Source organism: Porites lutea, chromosome 5, assembly GCF_958299795.1.
Source record: "Porites lutea chromosome 5, jaPorLute2.1, whole genome shotgun sequence".
Taxonomy (NCBI): domain Eukaryota; kingdom Metazoa; phylum Cnidaria; class Anthozoa; order Scleractinia; family Poritidae; genus Porites; species Porites lutea.
The window spans coordinates 13663167-13682429 of NC_133205.1; the positions used below are offsets into that span (position 1 = coordinate 13663167).

The following is a 19263-nucleotide window of genomic DNA, read 5'->3' on the forward strand; positions in this document are numbered from 1 at the left end:
TGATATACATGTATCTGAGACTTGTTGGGTTTGACGTGTTTTGTTCTAAAACTAAAGGAGAATGTCTTATGGGCTTTAATTTCAGAAGCTTGTAGCCCTTCAGAGGATAGCAAAGACACCCCAGAAGAAGGACTAAATATGTGGAATGAGAGGTGTAGCTCCGCTCGTGATCAATCGCTACACAGTAGCCGATCCAGCTCTTCTAACTCCATGGGTTCCCCACCAACGCAAACTACAGACACTGATGATATAGCCCCTGCTTGCGAGCAAGAACATCCACCTGAGAGAAGGTTCAGCCAAACGCTGGATGACGAGCTTTCCTCTCAGTTGCCTTCATCAAAACCTGTTAATCTGACTGAGCAAGGCGACTGTATATCTGCTGGACAAACATCAGTCACAGGACCGTCTCAAGCAGTTCAAGGGTCAAGTTTAGTAACCGATGAAGGGTCAACCTGTCATTCACCACGGCCCGCCTCTCCTCCTACTTCACTGCCACGTGCTTTGAGGGAAATTGTGGCACTTTCATCTCTTCCTAGTTATGCTCTTCCACTTTTGGAGATGGGCTTCTCCAGACGACACGTTGTTCAAGCAATGATGGCCACAAGAACTCGAGAGACAGCTGATGCTCATAGAATCAATATGTTGGTTACCTGGTTACTGGAACACCCTTTTTCTGATGATAGGGTTGGTCACTTAAATTTTGTTATTACTAAACATTGATCCGTGAGCGGTAAGCTCAAACTGTTCTCCCCTTTTTATCATTAATATTTTCTGTTTAAGTATATTCTGCCTCAGTACCTTTGGGTCACACACTCATGTTATTACCACTGTTTATACTGCAACAAGCAGTAAAATAAGCTCCTGTATTGCTAATGAATTGTGACAGAGAAACAGAGAAACACTCAGACACACCCATGTGCGTCGTTTTCGTAATTAGTAGGTATTCTACGAGCTTGAGTATTATATGAAACAGAGGGTGTTATCACAGAGGTCACATTCCTCGATCTCCATAATTCCTCACATGATACTCAGGCTCATCTAATAATTGAATAGACCTTTTTAGCGTGCATGTTTTGTTTTCCCATCTCAGACCACGTGATGGTACCCCTAAAGAACTGTTTCTTTCAAATTTCGTCGTATGCACGTGCATCCACGTGTCTATGTATGCATAATCTATGAAAAGACAAAAGGCAAATTTTCTGGAGAACTTTACGTGGTCTGAATTGGGAAAACAAAACATACAAGCTAAAAAGTTCTGATATTGTTCATTCATATCAATTATTCATATTCTTTACCATTCATTCATTTATTAATACCAGTGCTAGGTTTTTGGTACTGTGACTATTTCACCCAAAGTTTTTTCTTTGTTCCATTTCTTTTCGTTCTAACTTGCCCTTTCGTGAATATTTTTGTGTTGGTTATTTTCAAGTCTGACTCTGTGTGCCGACTGGCACAATGCAAGATGGTGAAAGTGTGACTGCAGTTAATCTGTCTATTAGGTGCACTCTTTGTATCCCTCCACTTGTGACATTAAAAACGATCGCTGTCTCTGTTGTAGAGATGTAATAAGTATGAAATGCCTCTGTTTGCCTTTGTTTTTCAAGGATGGCGAGGATGAAGATGAAACAGGTTCACGTAATGAATTGTCTGGTCAAGCGGCCTCCGGTATGTAAACCTCTGTATAAAGTAATAATAATAAACTGTATGTACGTCGCAGCTAACCTATATGAAATGTTAAACGTAATCCTAGTTACTGGTTACAGAGACCTTAAGATTGAGGTTTGGCTATCTTATTGCAAGCGGCTAACCGTGGTTAGGGGTTATCTGCTCATATTTGGAACTTGGGACATGGGTGCTAGCCCGTGCCTGCCATGTAAGTTTTCATCCATTAGTCTACCTCTATTTTAATATGGCTAAATGAAATTTACGTAAAGTTAAAATCTAGGCAATGTTGGTCCGTGGTTTCACTAATATGTGGGGGTCCTAGGGGTGCTTGCATTTGTTTTCTGCTTTGGTAGGGTTTGCTTCGTTCGTACAGTTTGCTTTCTGTCTTTACCGCGGCTTTTTGGCGATTTTTTTGTCATTGTTTTGTCATTTGGATCTCTGTCAACATGCCTCGCAAAACCAGCTTGACCACCAGTCAACAGCTTGAACTTGCTTACAACCCTTCGTCGCTTCCATCATCGTCCTGAACAGCCTTACAGTCAACAGCGACTTCCCCTTGTGACTGCTCACTTCCGGCGCTTGTTTCGTCGTCTATTTCCGTCTTTCCATGGACTGTTTCTTTCTCGGTACCTTTACAACGGCGGTTTCCTCGCTGGAGATGCCCACATCTCCAATCATGGAGGCCATTCAGCTGGCAGTTCCCACTTGGAACATTGTCTCGGTGGCATCCCTTCACGGCGACCTTGCTTGTCACAACTGCAGTTTCCCAGGCCTCGAACAGCCTGGTCTGACTTTAGGAACTTAAGACCATCTTATGGTTCGTTTAGGCCATGGCCTTTGCTATCCTCTCCAGTTTTATGTTTATTGGTTTATTAAACAGGTTTGTTATTGAATTATTCTTTCCAGTTACTGCCAGTCTCCCACCAGTTTCTCAGGTTTCCCCCTAGCTTTGGCGTTTACTACCCACCCAAACCAAGTTGTGGTCTCTGAAGGTATTACTGGCATTGAGCATGGATTCTGCCTTTCAATCCTCAAATCCCTTTGAAATCCGCTACGAAGAATAAGGCCTCCGCAAATCAACATCCTCCCATAAATGACAAATACTTGATGATTTATACCTTGGCCGCCTTTATCCATCGCCCCACCATCCAATTTCCATATTAACAGTTTCGGGGCAATCAACCCTAATCTTAGACTTGTGCTCCCCTTTGGGATCCAGTGATAATGATGGTATCAGGCTAGAAGATTTTCCACTTCAGTATATTCAAGTGGACAACGTCATTAAACTAGTCTGCAGATGTGGTTGTGGTGCTTTTATGGCTAAGATCGACGTAGACTCAGCATATCGGAACGTTGCTATCCACCCTAGTGATAGGTATCTTCTGGGGATGAAGTGGAGAGGCACGTTTTACAGTGAAACCTTACGGTAAACCGTCTCTCTCAGGGTACACCCTTGGGACCAAGGCAAGTGTCCCCGGAACGGAGTTTGGGCTGGGGGTTCTTAATAATTAACGAACAAATAAAACATTTTTCTTTTTTTCTGCCTTGGAATCTGCTACAGTCACTAGTTCAAGCAGCTGGATAATGTATAACAAGACGCTATGGGAGCGTACACTTCGGCGTCGTGGTTGTGGAATTGATTTTGTATTCAGAGGAATAATAAGAAAATGATATTTTCCGGATACCCTTCCATACAAAACCCTTACTTTTCTCCTTTTGTGTAACAGACGTCGCAACTTCTTCACCGGAAGTCTGCTAGGTGCATGACCGCGTCGCCGTAACTCAATTCGATTATAATTTCTGTCGTAAATAAATTGCGCACGACGAGATCTCAGTTCCACTTCCTTTATTTCCTCTACAACAACACCTTCCTTATGTACAGTTAACTCCACGCCTTCTCCAGCAATGTAACTAACATAAGTACACTCCCTTACAAAACTTGCTGAAAATGCACAATCTCCACACCGAGGATAATTCATGTACAACATCGCAACATAAAATTATTACATGAAAAACAATAACACGCAATACAAAAACAAGTACATAAACACCTACTCTTCTAAACAAAGCTAAAAGAAGAACAATGAAAATGATACCTCTCACAACGGTTACGAAACCACGGTAACTGTGTTTTGCTTTCCCTTGTTGACAATCCATCGCTTTGTCTACACGCAACGCAAACGATCGCACCTCTTCCTCTTTCGAATAACTCTTGCTGCAATCATCTCCAGTTGTCGAAATCTCTTCACTCTCAAACTTTATACACATTTCTCTCCCCAAAATTTTCTCTAAGTAACTTGTGTGACATTGACTTCCTAAAAACTGTTTTCGTCTATTTGAGCATAATCTCTTTGAATGTTTCAATAATTTCCTTTATCAACCTTGAGTTCGCGGACCAGCCCATTCCGAAAATGCCTTATTTCATTTTTTGGTGTGGGCCTACTGCGAACAGTGTGTGTATTTGTATGTGAAGTCGCTGTACAACACAACGAATTTCAACGACGTATTTCAACAAAATATTCACACCTTTTTCTTCTTCAACAGTTACCCATTTCATCCCTACCTTGCTATTCACTTGGATCAAAAACATCCAACTCGTCCCTAATTGGCTCAGCCATTTCGTCCTACACAATAAACCAATCAGACAATAAAATCAAAGAAGCAACAAATTAAGATGAACTCTCAGGAAACTTGCACTTCAAATTGTCTATCTCTGATTGGTGCATTTCGATCCTCTTCTCTGCACATTCAATGCACATTTACGTAAACTATGTAACATAAACTATTTTGGAGCTATGCACGTCAACCGGAACTGTACACGTTTCCATTTCTAAGTGCCAAAACTCCACTTCCGGTCTCACTCAGTTTCTGATCCTCGCATGCCGACTATTCGGCGTTCTTCAAATAAACCCCTGGCAAAACATTAACTTACCCTTCCTTAGGCGATTCAATTCAGATAAACTAAACAACTCGAGCTGCTCTTGAGACATCTTGAACAACTTCCGCCCTCACTTCGTCAACAAACAGCGAGTTTACGACATTCCTAAGCGTCACAAATCCTTTAATACTTCGCGCTCCGCCTGAAATATTTATTGTAGCAGAAAGAACTCGAAGTGATCTCAAGATATCTCAAACTCATTTCGGTGTCACTACGTAAAATACCCGAAACAAGCCGAAAAGTCACCAACTTGCGTGCCCAATCTCATTCAATACCTATTGCGTAACTTATAGCTATTTTTCACATCTCAAATTACCTTGGCTCGCAGTGGCACAATCCGTTAATCCCTTAACTTAGGGGTTCATCTGATCTGACGAGTCACACGTGAGCCAGTTCAAACCCTGGGCAAGCCAGAAATCGAATAAGTGCGGGAGTTGAGGACTCGCAGTGATATCGAGATATCTCGAACTAATTCTGCTCTCACTTCGTCAAATAGCTGAAAAAACCGAAAACCCACGGACTTTGCGTGCCCAATCTTGTCCCCCCAAAAAATCAACTTTGAGACATTACTGAGCGTCGCGAATTCTTTACTTCGTGCTCCGCTGAAGTAAGAAATAATGATTAACTTACCTCTGCGATGTTCTTTGTTGAATTCCCACAAGTGCAATACATCGATTTAAGTGAGATAGTTCATGTTTTGAAAGCAGTCGCCATGATGACTATTGAAAACTTAAATTTATCAACGATGTTTGTGGACAGTTACTTTTTGAGTGCTAAGGTGTCCCCTGAATGGAGGTTAAACCAGGGCTTCGGGACCCAAAGAAGTTGCTTCTTTTTCCCCCTGAATAGACGTGTCCCTTCAATAGAAGTAACAAATACAAAGATTATGTGGACATTTTCCGGGAGCAAATTTTGTGTCCCCTGAATGGTGGCGTCCCTTGAATAGAGGTGTCCTAAAGGAGAGAATCCACTGTTTGCAGCTGAGCCACCAGATATACTATTTTGAGCTTACAGTAGTTAGCGAATACCATCATGTTGGTCATTCACGAAAAGCAGTCCCTTCAACCGTCAATTACACTTGCTGACCTTTTATTGTGCTTTCAAGGTTCCGATTATCGGAGTATCAACTGTATATCTAATCCTTGTTGCCCGTCCATTCCCGAAAACAAATTTAACCATTGCTTCTTCTTTTCTCTGCTTCCCTTCTTTTCTTTCCCTCTTCTTTATTTCTTGTTCTGGCATGAATGTTAGACTTGTACGACGCAAATAAAATAACTGATGGTTTATTCTTATTTTGGTCACGTGGATGTATTGATAAGACAACTTTTCAAAATACCAACAGACCCGATTTTTCAATGGGTACCTTCACAAAGAACCTGATCCTCGTCCGTCCTCTTTTTTCGTTAAAAAACCCTAGAGTAGACATTATTTACAGTATTTATTCTTCCTCCTCCTACTCCACCCTTCGTTCTTAACTCTGTTCTTACCTATTTCTCGGCTTCAGACTATAAAAAACTCGTTTTTTGACCTTTCCTTTTAATCAGACGGCTTGATTTTATATGTCGTATGTTTGAAGAAAAATTCACCCACATGGTTGGATGTCCTTTGTGTCCTAAGAAGACTGCGTGTTGTGTGATCTCAATAGATTCTCTAGTGGCTCTAAAAACCGAGACTGGAAGCGTAGAGTCTGGAACAGGTGGGGCACTGGAATTGTTGTGATGTCAGCAGAGGTTGTTTTGTGGCTTAGTTCATAAGCTGCCATGCGTCTTTGACGGCAATCGTCCTCAAGACTGGTGGAGTGTGTGTGAGTCCATGAGTGCCAATGATTTCTGTCACTAGCTGCATTCTCAATTTTGGGGGGGGCTTGATGTCGCACCACCGAAGGTCCCCGTTCACAGTGTCCTTGTACCGCTTGCGCGGCCAGCCTTGCTCTCTCTTGCCAGCCTCAAGCACTCCATACAGCGGTTGACGGGGCATAAAGTGGTTGTCCATCCTATGACATGTCCCACCCATCGCAGCTGGGCCTTTCTGAGTATGGCCTCAATGCTGGTACACTCAGCAAGGTCCAGAACCTCGAGAGGGCCTCCCTGTTGACTATATCAAAGGCCTTTGTCAGATCTATAAAGACAGAGTACTAGTAGAGGGCCTTGTTCTGTGCAATGCACGTCTCCTTCACCTGTCTGACGACAATTATCTTGTCCACGGTGCTGCTTCTCCGTCTGAAGCCACACTGTTCCTCTGGGAGACTTCTTTCGGAGACTGTGATCAGTTGGTTCGGGAGAATGCAGGCAAAGATCTTCCCCTCTATGGAAAGGAGTGAGATGCCCCTGTAGTTTCCACGGTCAGACTTGCTCCCCTTGTTCTTGTAGAGAGCTACAATAAAAACATTGCAAAAGTCTTCAGGCATGTCCGCTAGTGCGTTGAGGCCCGCAGCTTTGAAAATCTCAGCTGGGATACTGTCTTTTCCTGACGCTGTGTTGGAGTTCATAACGGAATTGCTTTCTTGGCTTCGTCAGTAGTTGGTGGCTGATCAAGTCCTTCCATGACTGATTGTTGCGAGACATGCTGAAGGGCCACTTGTGCAACTGTGTAAGGCCTGTTGAGTAATGTCGAGTCTTTCCTAGTCCTTGATCAAGCTTGATCCGTCAAAAGACAACAGGAGGAAGAACCCTGATATAGATGGGCCACAGACGGTTTTTATGGCATTGAAGAACTATGTTGTGTTGTAGATGTCTGAATAATTGCTGCCTTCTTCTGCCACCAGAGGTCTTGCATTTTCCTGAGTTCTGTCTGCACTTTGGACTTTAGGTCTTTGAATTTTTTCATTCTTTGACGTAGATGATTAATCTCTCTGCCACTCAGCATTTGCTTTGTTCTTGGCATCCAGTGCTGCCGAGATGGATTCATGATTCTCGTCGAACCAGTTTTGGTGTGACCAGGTTTTTGGTCCTAGCACAGCTTTGACATTGTTGGTGATATTCTGCTGTTCGAATTGCTCGTGTGATCCTGACATCCTGCAGGTGGCGCTGGCGTACAAAGACCAAATCAATCATGTGCCCATGTTTGGACCTGGGGTGCATCCAAGTGGGTTTGTACTTGTCTGCAAGTTGGAATATCCTGTTTGTGATGCACAGGTTGTGCTGTGCACACTTCCTCGGGTGCAATAGTGTGTTGCTGTTCAGTTTTCCTACTCCGTGCCTTCCAAGGAGTCCAACCCAGTTTTTATAGTATAAATATAGTTGTTTTCCCTCCCTAGCGTTAAAATCTCCTAGGATGACCAGCTTGTCACTGAGTGGCGTTTGCCTAATGATCTTGTCGAAGTCGTCATAGAACCGATCTTCCTCTTCGTCTGCACACATGAGAGCTGGTGCATAGGCGGTATGTTGGTGATGTGCCAGGACTTGGAAAGTAAAAAGAGGAATTTCATAAGGCATTCGTTGACACTTGTGGGTATGGTTGTGGTGTTCTTCAGCAGGGATGGTTTCATTGCGAATCTTTCTCCATGGATCCTGTCCTGTCCTGTTTCAGGTTTCCCCTTCCAGAAGAACGTGTATCTACAGAAAAACTACAAGTAAAGTATTAATACAGGGTGAATTTTTGTGATTGGCAAAACTATATTGCCCAAGGCATTCTTCTGTCCAAAAAATCCCTCTTCTGTCAGAAAAATCCCTTTAAAAATCTGTCACGCATAACAGAACTTCTTTTCCAGAACTAACTTCTTCTCCATCTAACTTTCCCTGGCAGCTGTCTTCTTCTTTCTCGATGGTGATCTTTTCTTCAGTGTTTCTTAAAGGCTCAGCAATAGTAAGCCCTTTTTCTTTGGAGAAATGGATCACATTGATAGAAAGTATGATCGGCATCGACATAACCAGAAGGGCGTATGCTTTTGGTTGTACCCTGGCCTGACTCCCCCTATTGACTTTGAAATGTGCAGTGATGCCTCAGGTTCATTAGGTTTCGGTGCCTCGTTCGACCCTCGCTTGCTCTGTGGTCTGTGGCCTTCTGCTCTGAGTATACGGAACTATTTGTAATCGTGCTTGCAGCTCATGTCTGGGATTCTTCCTGGTTCAGGCAGGTTGTTCTGTTCCATTCAGATAGCAAGTCATTATTACATATCCTTAAAGTTATGCTTCGTTGTCTTCGTGCATCAGCTACCAAGCATAAATTTCAATTCTTTTCTCGTCATCTTGCTGGTACTGATAACAACGTAGCTGATGTCTGAGGTGCGGCATCTCTTGACTTACCAGCCTTAGAAAAGGACTGACTACTTCACGTTAATGTCTCATGGTTTGGCTCCCTCCACCCACCGGACATACAAATATGCCCAACATCGCTTTGTTAACTTCTGCTCACAGCTTGGAAGACTTCACTGTAAGGGATCACCTTGCCCCTCAGTTATGCTTTATTGTCCAGGACCAACCTGACTTATTTTGGTTTTCTTCGATTGTCCGAATTCACCGTCCCTTCATCGTCTGATTTTAATCATTTACTTCACTTGACCAGCACCTACCTGCTTACGTTTTACCATCAAGACCTCCAGGCCTGATCCATTTCCCAAATGCTGCCAGATCTTCATTGGCCAAGGTAATCCCCCACTTTGTGCCTTGTCAGCTTCTGAATTCACCGTCCCTTCATCGTCTTATTCCAATCCTGTACTTCACTTGACCGTTGCCGACATTTCCGCACCTCCTTGCTTACATCACCATCAGGACTTCCAAGTCTGACTCATTTCAACAAAGGCTGACAAATCTACATTGGCCGAGGTAAGCCCCACTTTGTGCCTTACCTGGAACTGCATGGAAGTTCTCCTGGTCCACTTTTTTTACGCTCCAATGGTCTGCCACTTTCTCTGGCTTTCCTTTCTCAATGGTCAAAAGATAGTCTTGTAACAACAGGCATCGGCTGAGCCATATCCAGCCACAGCTTCTGAAATGGTGCCACAACTTTGGCCACTCTTGCTGGTATACCAGACCATCTTATTCTAGCGATTGGGAGTTGAACAAAGAGTGCCTACCAGCTCTATATCCGCACCCCAGCAGAAGCTTTGGCACTATTTACTTCCCGTCTCTCACTTGTTAGCCCCTGATTTCAGCTACCATTGCTTTGCTTTCGCGGAATGGTGCTTGGGGTAACCTGGGATGAAGAGGTGCCATGTCCATCCTGGACGTGTGCCCTCCTTTCTCCAAGCACTTGCTTGTTGGAGACCGGCTCTGGGAGGTGGTCTGTGGCCAGGTTGCCAAAGAGAGCCTTAACTGCTGAGGAGATTGCTCCCCTCCTTGCTAGCTACCTATACTTCAATTAATTGGCTTTGAGTTTAAGCTGAGAAATCGTTTTCAAAACTACGTTTCTATAAAAAGTAATTCGATAATCAATAAGCGAAAGACTTTGAAAACTAGTATTTCCCATCTAACGTTTGATTGAGGTGTTTTTGAATGCAAAAATCCTTGCGGTAAATCACTTACCTCTAGAGAGTCGTTAAACCGTGAAGTTGAAACTGCAAACCTGACGGCAAGGCATGGGTCACATGACTTCTTGACGTTCGCAGTGGCGTTGGGATGCCGAAAAACATCGATCTTTTAAAAGGTATCTTATGACAATATCACAAAATATGGAAATGAACTTCTAGGTAACAAAGACTGCAATAATACAAAATCGCTCGCTTTTAACTTATTATATAAAATAGGGTTGTCTCAGCTGTTATAAAACCCTACGCACAAAAATAAACATCTTCAAAGTTTAATAAACAGTACATTTTGCCCGTAGATGACTTCAAAAGGAGTAGATTTCATTTGCTTATATTGCCATAGTTATAAATAGTAAGCTCGCAAGGAGTGTGTATTTTCAGTGATTGCTGTGGGTTGTTTTAACAGATGAAAGTAGATTACCACCAACGAGAAGCTATGATACTGTGGAGGAAGTTGTCTATGAAGACATTGATATGGATCTTGATGATAGCGATTTTGAACCAGGGGCAGATAGAGAGCTTCTTGGGCTTTTTTTTCCAGAGGTGAGCCTGCTGTAGTAACAATGCTTTTTTTTTTCAGTTTTGATCGAGTGCATTTGTGAGTAAATTTTAAAGAGCAGCAGAGAGGAAAGGGTAGCTGAAAAACATTGGTGCATGAACAGTGTGACAGGGAATTGGGTTTTCCTTTATGATTAACAAAGAACTTGTTTGTTGTTTATTGTCCTCTAGTTTAGTCTAGTTCTAGTTATAATTTTATCGCGAGGATCGCAAGCGGAGTGGGATTTCGCTTTAGTCATAAATCTTTCTTTCTATCGGTTTGGTATCCGCAGTTGCCTAGCAATAAGCCACAAACAAATCCTAAAGACGCCATTCAGCTTGGGTTTCCAGGCAACGCGTCCACCGACTAACGTTGGCGAATCGCCTGTCGAATCGCAAAGTATTTCTGAGGCAAATAACAGCGGGCTGCATACACAAAAGTGCCCGATTGGACAAGTGGCTGGAAAACCTTGCCGTGGAAGATTGAGCACCAGGCTGATTTAGCAACAGAACGGGAACGTCAGTTGACGACGTCGCGCGCAAATAAAACAACTGGCTTGACCAATGGCTGAGCGGCAAATTGTGCACCGAAGGTCGGGTATAGTCTTTTCCGCGCGCTTTCCCGTCGTCAAATGACGTTCCCGTTCTGTTGCTAAATCAGCCTACCGAAAGAACGGCGACCTGAACTTCAGCGAGAGCAGCGAAGAAGAAGACCAGTGCGTTCATCGAGCGGCCTACATAAAGCCCGATAGTGAATGAACGAGGAAATAATGCTAAATGGTTTTGAAAAACTCGTTTACGCTATTTTTCTTCAATTGTATCTTTGAATTCCTGATAAATACAGCTGCACAAGGTTCAAACAGTGTGAATGGCAGAGAAAACCACTTCAACACTATCAATTTTAACAATCAAATTTTGCTGTGGTCGCATAGCCAAGTGGTACGAAATCTCTCTTTTTGGGCTGGAGGAAGTTGGGGTGCAGGTTCAAATCCCGGCGGGGCTACTTCCAGTTTTTGGTTGTTGTTGTTTTAAATTATTTTGTTTTCTTTCATCGTATTTTGACCGTTTGGCTTGTTTCCGTTTATTCTCACTGCTGACACTCTTTAGCTTCGCAAGATTTTTGCGATAAACGTGTTTCTAGTTTAGTTTTGTTGTTGTTTTTGCAGTTGGCTAGCCATTCTTCTCGTGAATCAGTCTCACTTTGTGACATCTGTGAACAGAATGTTCAGAATCTTAGTAGGCACATGCGTAATTGTCATCCTGGGTGCGGTGGTAACTGCAGTCGCCATGGCTACCGCAGTGATGGTGTCTATACAGATGGCTGGTTTGGTGGGATATGTGGGACTGGACAACCATATTACCTGCTGTGTCCTGAATGCCACAACCGACACATGGCTAAAGCTCAAGAAGCAAGGACACTTGCAGCATTTAAAGCAACAAAGCTGTAAGTCGAATAGAATGTCCTCTTTTCTGACCAATTTTTTTTTCCTTTGGTACAGCCGTATTTAGCAACTAACGTAGAAAAGATAATGTTAAAGCATAGACTGGACATGGATATCAATTAGTTTAAAGTGAGGAAACTTTTTAGCGAATTTGTCCACACAGGTCAATAGATGATGCTCGAGTGTTGTTAGAAGCTCCAGATCTATTAGGACCTTGTGAAACAAGTGAACACGAACAAGGTACGTTTTTATAATTTGTTTTTCGAGTGAGTACACCAAGTAAAAGAAACAGTCACTTTTAGGTGTCATACACTTCTCGTGCTTTTTAACCCTAAACTTTTGTGCAAATAAATCAGGAAAAAAAAAGATAGAAGACATTAACCTTTATTTTTACTCTATAGTACAGTAACCCCCCTTTACAGACACTCGCTTAATACGGTCACCTTATTATTACGGGCGGTTTACCTTGTGCTTGAGAAAAAAACCGTTACATTTTCTCTAAATTCAACCCGCTTTCTAAGGACACCCCGTTAATGGCTACGTGAGGGCTTTCTTTTCTCAGGGACAAGGCAAACTCTCCGCAATAATGAGTTCTCCATATGAAGCGGGTGTCCGTAAAGCGGGGTTTGATTGTACTATTATTCATTTAAAATACTTTTCCTTCCGCGAGTGGCCAAAAATCTCTTGTTGATTTTCCACACTATCTTACGCTGACCAAATTTGGAAGGTAATCATCATTAGTCCAATAATTTTATGACGGGATGATGAACGGTGAGAAGGAAAAAGTGGCTGATAGGTTTCAATTGCCTGAGGGAGACGGAATAGGTGACGTACATATAATTACTAAAGATAGAAGAAAATAATATATGCAAAAAGCCGGTAGAGGATGCCAACTGCTGTTTGGAGAAATAGTATCCGGTGTACCACAGGGGAGTATTCTTGGTCCCGCCCTTCTTCTTCTCTTCATAAATTATCTGCCTCTTGCACTGAAGAATAATATTGGCATTTATGCCGATGACTCGACCCTTCATGCATCTGCTCCTACCTTAGCTGAAGTCGAGGAGAAAATTAGACCTGACGTTGTCGCAGCATCGATGTGGGTAAAGGAAAATAAAATGAAAATGCATCCATCAAAGACAAAGTACAGTATAATCTCGAACAGACAAAAAATTGCAATTTCAGCAAAACAATCTCTTGACCTTTCTGTTGACGGCATGCAACTCACTAAGGTTGAGTCAGAACGTGTCTTAAGAGTATATATTGATAGTCGTCTCACCTGGAACGAACACATTGAGACACTGCGCCGAAAACTACTTCAAAGAATTGCAATTTTAGCAAGTGCTCGGAAATATCTACCCACCAAATATCGATTACTTTTCTCAATGCAAGTATCAAACCGCTCTTTACTTATTGCTGTACTGTTTGGAGCAACTGTACCCAAACCAACCTAGACGAACTGTGTAAACTTCAAAAACGCTGCGCTCGATTAATTTTGTATAGTCCTCGTGATGCACGATCTTTTGATAATTTTCAAACGCCTAAGTGGCTGCCAATTGATCAAATGTTCAAGCTCAATAAACTCGGTCTTTTAAAGAAAGTTATTGATGGAAGAGAACCAGAATACCTAATTACAAGCTTGGACTCACTTCGGTTTGAGCACAAGTACATTGTATTCTACCAGAACAAAAACATTATACCGCTTACCGAAGCCCAGTACCGAAGAAATGAGGAGCACATTCTTCTAGTCTCCATGAAAGAATTAAATGCTCTTAGCTTAGAACCAACCATCTCCTTTAGCTTGATGAAGACTACGCTAACTACACCTTTTGCTGTTCATAGAAAATACGCATTCATTTGGGTGAAACGGAGACCAACAGCGCGAAGATACATTCATTAGCCCGAAAAAGCGAACATTTGCGCATAAATTAGATTCAATAACGATTTTTGCATTTTAATCAACATTCAATAACATTTTTGGGCATTCATTTACGTCATTCGACATACAAAAGAGAAAAATATACTTTCATTAACGCCAACATTCGAGTCATTAACATTATCTTGAAAATCATTATGGGCAATAGACAAACATTTAAGTGCAAACGCTATTCATTAACATTTTTATGACACTGTTTGCAATTCAATAGCAATCCTGGACAGCTTTAAAATGGATAAGACAAACATTAATGCGCTTGTGCAATCAATCAAGCGTTCTTTACATTTAATATACAAAAATCTATTTTCAATTAAAAAATACCAATTCCCCCCAAAATTGGCCTGAATTTGGTTAAAGAACCACGCCGTATTTCGCCACCTGGTGTTCGTCGACGACTGCGGCTATACATTTACCCTAGACGGCCAGAAGTCATGGTCGGGCGCAACAGTGAGTGGAGGGCGTACCGCCAAGTGTGCGGCTAACGAGGACGAAACTTGACTATGACCATGGCAAAATCACGTAGTATCAAATGTTTTCCTCGGCAGCTGCTGGAGTAATGAATGCTGTGTCGGTTTTTAAGTGACCTTCTAGTACGGGCGAGGAAAAAAATGGATCCCGATAAGTCGGCGGTCTTTGCGTATGACGGGGTGCCACCCCACCTAGATTTGCCAATTCCCGCCCCATACGTACACGGCTTAAGCTTCCCCCCTCGAAATCCTTGAAAAGGTTTTAAGTTGACTGAAAGTGACACCTAAGGCTGACATCTCGCGTCCGGAAATTCAAAGATGTACATGTATAACAGGAGTGAGGGCAAAGCCCTAGCAATCCCACTAGCGGAGTTCGGACACAACTACATGTACTGCAGTGCTCGAACCTCTGCGCAGAGACATGACATTGTGACCGCAGCTAAATGTGCTAAGGGGTACCATTTCATGCAAACCTATCTCGTAAAATGTTTAAATAGAGAGGTTTTTGAAGGATATTTATTTGTGGACTGAAATTCATACCAAATTTGTTTGGATTTCCATTGTTTAATTGAAAATCGATTTTTGTATATTAAATGTAAAGAACACTCGATTGTACAAGCGCATTTTATGTTTGTCTTATCCATCCTAAGGTTGTCCAGAAATGCTATTGAATTGCAAACAGTATCATAAAAATGTTAATGAATGGTGTTTACACCTTAAGGTATGGCAGTTGTCCCTATTGACTTTTAAGATGGTGTTAATGACTTTGATGTTGGCGTTAACGAAAGTATGTTTTTCTCTTTTGTATGCCGAATGACGCATATGAACGCCCAAAAGTGTTATTGAATGTTGATTAAAATGCAAAAATCGTAATTGAATCTGATTTATGCGCAAATTTTCGTATTTTCGCGCTAATGAATGTATCTTCGCACTATTGGTTGCCACGCAAATGATTGCGTATTTTCTCGTGATGAACAGCAAAAGGTGTAATAACTCATCCTCGAACTATACGGTGGACAATTTTAAAGTTAAAAAGTTATTCCGATTTTTAAAATTTTCGTGGTTTTTTAATATCATTGTAAATTGATTCCCTTTTTTACCAATATATTCACATTCCTTTTTAACATCTCTCAATTTTTTAAATCTCTTGAATTTTTAAGATCTTTTGTTATAATCACTATATTTTCATAGGCTTCTTATCATGATTGTTGTAATTTATTGTTGTTAATTTTGGTTTTAGAGGGCCACTAGGGAGAATACTTTTCATTATAATTGGTGTCATCCTCTCAAATAAAGGTTATATCGTAAAACAGACGTTGAGACGTGGAGTCGTGAAGGAAAAAGAGCATAGCGACGCCTTGTGTTTTTATGAACCCCCACAATTAATGATCTTTGAATTCGTTGACTTTGCAAGTCATGAACTTTAATGTATATTTTGCTGAACATTTTTTTATACATATTTTTTCATATCATTCTCCGCCAAATCCAGTAACTATTTGTCACTTATCATAGATGCTTTGTAGACCTCAAACGTCAATCCATTTTTGAAATTTATAATCATTTTCGAACATGATTTTAAACAAGCGCCTACCTTTATGTTATTTTAAGTAAGAATCATGTTTTATTTTGTCTCTTTAGAGTACGTTCATCGTAATGGCAACACACAGCAAAATAATGAAAACAATCAGAAAGATAGCATTTCCTCAGTCGGATTAACAGAATGCAAGGCCGTGCCTGGTGTGGTGAAATTTGCAGCAAATGACCCTCTTGGCAGACGGGCTATCAATCAAAACAGCGCTTTTGTAAGTAGTACTTGCCCTGGTGGTCAGGGGTCATCGGAGCGACTTCAGAAATCTCTTGGTGAACAAGCCTCGGTGATAACTTCAGCTCATGATAGGGCAATAGCGCTTCGAAGAACAACAGTTGCTGCACAGATACACTTGTCAAGAGAACTAGTTTTACGAGTACTATCTGTGCTGTGCAAAAGCCTTTCCAAAGATGTTATCACTCATACGCTTGAGATCATGGGTCTTGGAGATGTAAAGATCTTGGTTAATTTAATGCGTCTTGTGGCTTCCGGTCGAGCGTACATCAGTAAATCAACAGAAGACAACACTGCTTTATTAACTGGGGAGGAAATGAGTCCTAGTGGCGCATCCACGCTTGAAGTCCTAGGTCAAGCAGTCAGCTCATTGGTCAACAGTCAACCTTTGTCAGCACAGCTGCTGTTACAAGTTTGTGTGAATGATCTAATGGCATCTGCTACAGGTGAGTCATTCCCTTACGCTCCATGTATCAAATTTTTCAAATATTAAAAAAAGAACGCTGAATGTAAAATAAAGAAGGCACATTTTTCCATACACAAGGAGCCCATTGACGAAACGAGCGCAGGGAGTCCAACGACCGTACACTGAAAGCTCTGTAAATAAACCTCTCCATGGAATATAAGTCCTGTAATTTCTATACACTAAAATTAAGCCATCTTTAATAAGCCCCTCTGAAAATGATAACCGGGACCTTGTACCTGAGAATAACAAATATCAGATTATTCAACATAAGCCCATACGCTATTTTATAGTCAAACTCCAGTATAAACTGTGCAAGAACTGTAAAGTACAGTGAAACCTAAAAATTTTTTTCGAGAAGACAGTTTTTATTTCTTAGCTATAACTGTAACAAGTTCATCCTGAAAAAACTTCACGTTAATTTATCTCTGTCTCCGACTTAAATTACGCTTTAAGTCTTGTTCTTGAAACATGACTTTTCACTGGTAGGATATTAAGTCATAAACCGATCCCAGATTAACAGTGTCCGTAAAGCGTGGTTGGCGATATATGAGAGTTTGTGTCTTGTTCTAAGGGGGTGATATTATACTTGTGAACCTTTACATCGGGACAAACGGAACTGTTCGTTACGTACGTGTGTCTGTATTAAAGGGGTATACGTAGAGAGGGATTCCACCGTACTGTATCGATTCACACTGAAGAGTGGCTAGGTCAGCTGTTCTGTATTTTGTGTTTCATTCCCTTAACGACGCAAGTAGCACCAAAGTTGCTTTAAAAACTAACCATTCCCATTCGTACAGAGTGGCACCACATTTACGTTATGTGGTGGTGGTACAACTGTAAGTAACTTTTATGGTTATTTTGGTAGTTTGTTGATGTTGCGGGCGGGTGCGATCACTAAATGACGAAATACAAGAGATTGAAAAGACACTGTACAATACCCACACCTCAAAACAACAGTGAACCAACCATAATACCCTCTATTCATGTTCAAATGGATTTTATGATCCCCGATAACATTACTCCCCATTTTAGCTGATGCGTCAGTAACACTATTGGATATTGAATAATTGTCCACATACGTTCCTCTTCAGTTATGAGACCCCTAATTTAACACACTTATTTCTCCCCTATAATTAACCCCTAAAGTTTTAAAAAATCATGTCTTTTCATTTTCCTTTATTATTTTTTTGTATTGGGAACCTAACGTGCGTGTTTTCTTTCAGGCCAGTGTTTAATGTGAGCTTAATTTTTGAACTTTTGACAGGGTTGTTGATGGGAGAGGCACACAAGAACTCGAAAGTCAAAAGAGACGTAAGTCCATCTGCCTCAGATCACAAGGCCCTTTCTCTACCAAGTTTCAGTGTGACACAGACATTGGTGAATTTACTGGCAGAAAAGGGAGGTATGCTGTTGTTTTGTGATATTATCTCTTTCAAACTTCAATGTACATACCAATTAATTGTTAAGGTTTGGACAAGCAATGAAAGGTCAGGAACAGTAATTGCATTAAAACATCTATAGGAATCCACGCTCGAATCAGTGAAGGAACTTTACAAACGTTCGTCCATACTTTTTAATGACATTTAACCAATATCTCATTTCTGTCAATGACGTATTTTAGGAAAAACTATCAATCGAGATAGAATTCAGTGCAGGAATTGTAAAGTCTACACTTAATAAGACAATTACACTATGGCATCATTTTATTACAACTACCAGAATAATTCAGTTTGTTGTTTTCTTGTGCAAATTTAAGCTATTGTTTTTCAAACCTCAGCTCGTTGCGTGACGACACTAAGAACGGCGCTGTAGCAGACTAAACCTCATCAGGATTGACAAATTTAAAGAAGGAAGCAAAAACGGATTGAATTCTGGTAGTTGTAGTCAAATGTCGTTATCATGAAAATGGCCTATCATTATTTTTGTAAATTTGGCATGTCGTGTGAGGATCCGTAGTTTATAATTTTAAGATCATTTTTTTACAATCCACCCTTGATCAACTGTTAATTTACAGTCTCGAAAGTCACTGTCTTTGACCTTATCGAAACCTTATCGAGACTTTGCCAAATGATGTTGTTTCTGCTTGTAGGTAACTGTCTGTCAGGTGTGCCAGGCTCTTTATCTCTGGTAAATGCGCTGTCAGCCTGTTGTCTCAGTACTTGGCTTCCGTCGAGCCACAGGGAGTGGTCACTTGTAGAACTTGTAAAAACACTGGCCAACAAAGCTAAGATCAAGAGGAAGGACAAGGCTCTTGATGCATGCATCTCTGCTGATCAACAAGGTATAGTTACAGTAGCTTTCTCTTCATTGTTAAAAGAGTTGTTGTTAGAGGAAAATTGTCATATATGATGTAATCATTCACCGTTGTGTAAAAAAAGGCACTGAATTACTAAAATAGTGCTTTGGTGTTAAAAAAAATGCTCGTTGCGAACAGACTGTCTTCTGACCTTTAGCCTTGATCTAAAAGAGCCGGGAAGATCATATTGTCCAATGTATGGTAATTTGCACTACACCCGCGGGTACAGCCCT

At 41.3% G+C, this 19263-nt stretch overlaps 1 protein-coding gene across 1 annotated transcript in view; it reads left to right on the forward strand.

Annotated features, from left to right (window-relative positions):
• LOC140937928 (probable E3 ubiquitin-protein ligase HERC1) overlaps nucleotides 1–19263 on the forward strand; it is a 138468-nt gene that overhangs the window by 92969 nt on the left and 26236 nt on the right. The window contains exons 36-43 of the mRNA XM_073387490.1: nucleotides 86–684; nucleotides 1605–1665; nucleotides 10474–10610; nucleotides 11771–12048; nucleotides 12210–12286; nucleotides 16085–16714; nucleotides 17999–18136; nucleotides 18824–19015. Coding sequence (XP_073243591.1) covers nucleotides 86–684; nucleotides 1605–1665; nucleotides 10474–10610; nucleotides 11771–12048; nucleotides 12210–12286; nucleotides 16085–16714; nucleotides 17999–18136; nucleotides 18824–19015 — 2112 coding nt within the window. The remainder of the gene's footprint in view (nucleotides 1–85; nucleotides 685–1604; nucleotides 1666–10473; nucleotides 10611–11770; nucleotides 12049–12209; nucleotides 12287–16084; nucleotides 16715–17998; nucleotides 18137–18823; nucleotides 19016–19263) is intronic.